Source organism: Priapulus caudatus, unplaced genomic scaffold (genome assembly GCF_000485595.1).
Source record: "Priapulus caudatus unplaced genomic scaffold, Priapulus_caudatus-5.0.1 Scaffold550, whole genome shotgun sequence".
NCBI classification, from domain to species: Eukaryota; Metazoa; Priapulida; class Priapulimorpha; order Priapulimorphida; family Priapulidae; genus Priapulus; species Priapulus caudatus.
Window position 1 is genome coordinate 199,095 of NW_014577611.1, and position 6,664 is coordinate 205,758.

The window sequence follows — 6,664 nt, forward strand, 5'->3', positions numbered from 1 at the left end:
CCCTTCCCCACACCCTCCTACCCTCCATCTGCGATAGTGGGCGTGTCCTAACAATGATGTGTACGCAACTGCGTGTCTGCATATCTGCGCCTAACAAATGTGGTACTACGCACGACTGAAATTTTACGTTTATAATCGTAGCAACAGACCTCAGATGAGCCCAGACGCTCTGCGGCTCTTGTTCTTGTTACGTGGTTGTACACTGAAATCACTGGCAGCAAGAACAAGCCCGCACGTGTATAGGCCTACAGCACACACGCGGCCATTGCATGACTATATAATATTTTAATAACAACAAGTTATGTTACATTTACAACAAGCTTGTATATAACAATAATTTGGCATATGGTCAGCAGTATAGCAGTACCCGGTAGCAATATAGTCAATGGCCGCGTGTGTGCTGTACGTGCGGGCTTGTTCTTGCTGCCAGTGACTGAAATTGCCTGCAGCCTAATTCAATCACTTGAAAACTTGCGTTCATATGCCTATGTAATGTAGTTACAGTACTTAACGTTGTATAGCGTAAAATGCGTGATTGTGACATATGACATGCATGTATAGTGATGTCGGTTCAAGGATAGAGATACCAATGTAAGATATGGTAATGTCTAGGACGGTGATTGGATAGATATAATATTGCTCGGATGTATTTTCGGCCGTGTATATATGTCTGAAATCGCGAGATTACTATTCAGCCGTTGAGGAGGATGCATCGTGTATGTGGTCGGCTAATGTGCCTGGGAAGCGGTCACCAATGACGCAGCGAGAGCGCGCTATACTAGCAGCCGTTGTGGTTTACGGCTCAGTTGAGCACGCCGCGTTCTCTTGCACAGTGCACACCCACCTAGCTCTAGTACTATAGCCCGCGGATAGCAGGGGTCGAAATTAGAGTTTTATTTTGGTATCCATTCGGGGTACTATAGGTATTGAAATCTGGTATCCCCCCCAAAGATCTGGTATCCCATTTATGGGATAGTAATTTAAAAAATGTTGGTATCCAAAATCTTGAAATAGTAGCATTATATAGCAGCTAGTATCTCAATAATAGCATTTGAAAATTATTAATATGTAATGTAATTATTATATAAAAACATGAAAACAGATTCACAGATATGCACAGACAAGCTTATGAACGCAGTCAAATAGAACAGCAGATGACCATGTTAAGGAATGGTGCAGTACAAACAGGCACAGAGTCTGCTGCAGTTTGCAATCGCTGTTGCTAGCTCTATCACAAAATAGTATTTGTCCTCAAGTCACATGAAAATAATACATAGGCAGCAGCATTGACTCACTGACTATAATAACACAACTATCATAACATTTAATCACACAGGACAAATGTATCAGCATTAATATATTAAAGCTAGACAGAGGGCACATGCACGGAAGAGTGGCATACCTCCGCCACGCGACAATACCATTCGCCCATAAGCGAAGTGAGGAACACACGAATAACGCCACGCTATACGGCCAACGTACATGTATGCTCGCTCGCCCTCAGTCAGTCCGCAGCCGGTCGGCTGCGCTGACGCGCTAATATCGATCGCGCGCGAACCAGTGCACACCAACACACGAACCGCAGCAGACCCGAATACATAAACTTAAATACCTTGAACTATAAACCAGTATAACGGCATAATATGAAAATCTTGTTTAAAGATATGGGCACAGACCGGTTTCGATCGATGCAGAGTCAACTAGACCAGTAGACTCTACAGTAGCTCTAGAACTAACCCGCCCACTCGCATGCGGCGGAGCGGAGGCTATCGGCTCTAGAGCTACGCTCTAGCAGCTAATATGGCCATCACACCACAATATGCACACTGGCATTGGACTCAGATCTGAGTCACTCAGAATCTACATATTCGCTTCTGGTCTGTCTCTAAGATGGCGTTTTATCCCAGACATTTTGACGTGGTTCGCGCGATCGTACGACTGCTGAACCAGGCAGTGTATGGCGGTCAAGTGTAAGTATTTAATTTTCTGAACTGTCTAATCTTACTACGAATTAATGATAGATTACTGAATGAAAACAACAGCTGTGAGTGTGGTTTAAAAAAACAGGAACAAATCTGAAGCGCAGCAGAGTGAGCGAAGCGCAGCCTTTCCACAATGCATCGCGCAATCGACACAGTACGTGCTCAGCATATACTCCCGCGCCTAATCGTTAGTGGGCTGAGTGCATTCTCGAGCGGCAAAACACTCGGGTATCCTGCCATTACAATAGCCGCGAGCGATGTAACGATCGCCTGATATTGTAGTTCACTCCCTGTGAGCGGTATTTAATAACTACATCATTAAAGGTATATATTGCGAATAAAATTCACCCCATGTCATAAAATTTCCAAATGTTTTGCCAAATGTTGCTCGCGTTCATTTTACATACGCCTCCACACGACACTGCAGACGGATTGGTTAGCCGCATTGTCTGGTTCGCTTGATACAATGTATACACATGACATTTGTGTTTATCAACATCGGCCACGCTTATTACGCTTGCGCTTGCAAATATGCTATGCCTGCTGTAAAATTGCAAAATTATTGGGTCGAGTGGATAACGCTAGTGGATAACGCTAGTGTGGCATAGTAAGGGTGCGCACTCGCGCTCTCGCACTCTGCGCGCACTCGCTCAGATGCGCTGCCGTATAAAGTTGATAACTCAACAACCACTACCCCGATTTTGACGATTTTTTTTTTACTATCCCGGCGGGATACCAAGCATTGAAATCTGGTATCCAACACAAGAATCTGGTATCCCGCGGATATCGGGATACCGCTAATTTCGACCCCTGGATCATAGCTGTCGCAGGTATTGCTTACCGCAGGTATTGCCCGCACCTGCGGCAGCTATCCGCGGTCTATAGTACTAGAGCTAACACCCACCCAGCGACTGCGGAAAGCGGTCAATGTATGAATAGCGGCACGTGATGCTAGCTGGAATAAGCATTAAGCATGCCACTGGATAACGCACCCATTCGTGGACTAGTTTATAGGGCACGAGTAAAAGCATTCTCGAAATTGATATAGGCATGATATAGTCTGCATAATAATCACATGGCTCTTTTTTTTGCAGTATGAAGGTCGACCAGAAAACTGTCCACGAGTTTGGTGTGCTACCAAAGAACCATAAGCTGCCGACATTTTCCAGCCAGGAGAGTACTTCATCTGACATATCCTGCCCGACACTCAACCCCAGCCGGACAGTCAGCATTATTGCACCCGTGCTGGATGAGATCAAGAGCGAAAAGGGTTCATGTAAGCAATGTTCTGTGCCGGGTCTTTCTAACTAGTCTTAATGCATTGGAGTTAAATTTGGTGTGATGGTTTCTTCTACTATAAATATGCAGTTCGGGGATATCAGTGTGTCATTTTAAGCTGGGATCACACTAGCGATTTTTTGTCGTAAAATCGAGAAAGTGACTTGATTTTCAGCGATTTTTATATTTCCCATCTCAAAATCGATAGTGTGAACAGAAAAGAAAAGTTGATGTTGCGAAAAATTGAAAAATTGATGTGTCGGGCAAAATAGCTCTATTTTGCTCGACGCCGTCATGAAATCATAGAAGCGCTGCTCGCTGATTGGCAAGTTCCTACGTGTAAAAATAGTTTTGCGTCATCTCTGATGCGGCCGCACATGATGCAGAAAATGGCGCCCGCCGATAAAACAGAACAGCTGATTGAGTTATTCGAGAAGTACGATTGTTTGTGGCGTGTAGACACCAGATAATATCGAAATCATATCGGCATATCACAGCATAGCACAGCATATCAGATGGCCATTATGACCTCACAATTGACCTCTAATATTATATCCAGACTGATTATATTATATTATATAATATGATATCCAGTCAATGCGTCTGGTTTATCACCAACTTTCATCAACTTTCAAAGACAAGTCTATAGTGTGAACAGATGTTACTGAAAGATTTCTTCATAAGAAATTAAAAAATCTTTATAAAAAATTTCTAGTGTGAACCTAGCTTTAGAATGCTGAATCTGTTGCTAGTGTTCCATATTCTAATGGTTACCTGCTTTTTTACTAGGTCCATGCACTGTGTTAATGGTTGGTTGTGGCCAAGCACTCGACAAGGTCATTGATGAAGCCAATAAGAGATTTAAAGGCACACATCAGATTGTCGCTGCTGCCACAGATGTAAGTATTTGGTATTATTCATACATACCTGTCTACTCCTCATTAATTTCAAAAACTTGTGTAGTTTGCTTGCTGTTATGTTAAATGTAAACTTCCTTTATTGCTTGCTTTCAAGTAATTCATGGATCAAGTAAGTAGTTTAAAGTAAATGAATGGAACATCACTTGCTGCAACTTATGGTGTGTAGTACACTACCTTTCACCACCACTGGATTGTGTTCAAGGTTCTCACTATTTTTTTCCAGTATGACTGCATTTTGTCAGCAGACGAGTACGACTGTTTTGTGATACATTGGGATCCCCAGGAGTTTGAACAAGAGCTGATCAGCATTACTGAGAACATCTGCTGTGGCTCATTGGATGTCATTGTGTTGCTCGAACCCTGTGTGCGATCCCTGAAGCGGTGCCTGAACTGCCTTAAACAGGTGAGAAACTCGCATAGCTCCAAAATTGTGAGCAATGGTGTAATATGTTGTAAATGTGGGTAACGGGTGTACAGCTAGCTACGTAAAGGAAATGGGGTTTTTGTCAGTGCGATTAGCAGGAGATTGAGCAACAAGTTAGTATCACAAATTTTTCATTTCAGGGCGGAACTGTCATCACAGCACGGGATGCCAATGTAACGGCAAGTGTACGGGCACTTGCCAGCAAGAAGCAACAGATCATCATGCAGGAGTTGTAAACCCATGTGCAGCAGCATCAGTGGATGCTAGGGCTGTGTGTATATAATATATGTATAATGACCAAAAGTGTCGTGACTTCTGCACAGAGTTGGTGTTACTTGTCTGTTAAATTTTCATTCTCCCTCATCCTGATCGTGCACTAAGCTCGCAGGTGCGGATCTAGGACGGTTTGCACCGGTTTCCAGAAACCGGTCACAGTCCTCAAAATTCACCAGAATGCACCAAATATAGCCAAATTTTTTAAAAATTCCCGGGGGGGGGGGGTGTGCATGCGAGTTGCATATTTGTGTGTGGATTTCATGTTCAAGCACAGCAGGATAGTTCTGGCTGAATTGACATTATTACATCTACTTGATGTATTATGTAAGCTTGCAATGTAGCAAGGCTATAACGATCTGGTGTGGAGCAAGTTATGATTATCAGGGCTCTGCTAGTGTTGAGTGAGCTTTTGATAGAGCTGTGCTATAATGGTCTGCCAGTGTTTAGCTAAAATACTATTAAGCTAATTGAAATCATAAATCATAGTTCCCATTTTACCTCTAACATCTCTGCTTCCAAATGCACCTAATTATGTTTGCTGTGCCGTCGGGACGTATTTTCTGGATAGTTGTGGCTGAGGAACAGTTTAATCTATGTGTAGATTGAAGACAGGAGGTTGGCACTGTCATGCGCTAGCACTTTAATTTACCTCGGTTATTTTGCGAAAGTGCAATTGCTCCTCTGTGATCTAGCAAAATGGTAAAATGGTTAGCCGTTTAATAGTATGCTTTATAGCAGCTGTCATCCTTATTTCTTCGTTGTGAAGTAAGCAGTCGTGCTTTTACTGTACTGTAAATAGTGTATAGATAGATACCGGTACCTATACGTTTTGTATCATTCCAAATAAAACTTAATAAAAATATGTCTTGTGTTGTGTTGTCTGTAAACAGCTTTTGACTGATTTTTATGGTCTAAAGGCCCGATTATGTCGGCCTTACGACCTAGTCGCTTACAAGATTTGAATATCGTACGTCTGAAACCGGCCAGATCGCCGATAAAAACATTGGCGACCAAACTCGACATGAGTTCTCTTACGATCGAAAATACTGTCGCCGACTGCGATCCTATTTCCAAGCGGCTGTCGGCGACAAATCGTGAGTGGCAGCCAATCATCGCAGCGTGTCGAGTCACATGATTATCAAAAGTCACGTGATTAATAAAATGGCAGCCTACACGCCACTCCAAACTGCATGCAGTGCCCCTTCCCACACTCAGAATCATAGAAATAGATAGACAACTAGAAAGGACATGCGCAGCACGAGATGTGCGCGCGCCAAACATGGCGGCATGTGTGGCACCATCCTACTGCACACTATACATACATGTATAGGGATAGGTTAGCACTCGTTCACATGTCTCAAAAGGACGACCGCTACGTGGCAGCACTAGTCACTTCGCACTAGTCACCTCTCGCGCCAGCGTAGCACCAGTTCCTTCGCCATAGTTCAGTTCATAGGCGTTTCGGTTCAAGGATAGAGAACATGTATCCCAATAAAACCAATGTCATTTACATCAATATAAATATAATATTATATTAATATAATAGGTTAGGGTTATGGTTAGGGTTAGGATTAGGGTTAGGGTTAGGGTTAGGGTTAGAATTAGGGTTAGGCACATTGGTTACTCCCACAGAAATAGAATAGAAGTAGAACGCTCGTACACAGCCGCTCAGCGTTGTGCGCAGCGTCGCCAGTTTCTCACAACTGTCACGTGACCAGCGCCATATTGGTGCAGTCCGCCTGCGTAGCGCATCACTACTGACACTAGTAAAGCTTGAGGACTAA

General features: G+C 43.3%; 1 protein-coding gene across 1 annotated transcript in view; it reads left to right on the forward strand.

Moving 5' to 3' along the window:
* Positions 1–5,769, forward strand: part of LOC106811543 — a 7,175-nt gene extending 1,406 nt beyond the window's left edge. The window contains exons 2-5 of the mRNA XM_014815211.1: positions 3,077–3,258; positions 4,050–4,159; positions 4,404–4,583; positions 4,745–5,769. Of these exons, the coding sequence (XP_014670697.1) occupies positions 3,078–3,258; positions 4,050–4,159; positions 4,404–4,583; positions 4,745–4,840 (567 nt within the window). The 5' untranslated portion in view covers position 3,077 and the 3' untranslated portion in view covers positions 4,841–5,769. The remainder of the gene's footprint in view (positions 1–3,076; positions 3,259–4,049; positions 4,160–4,403; positions 4,584–4,744) is intronic.
* The last annotated feature ends 895 nt before the right edge of the window (positions 5,770–6,664 follow it).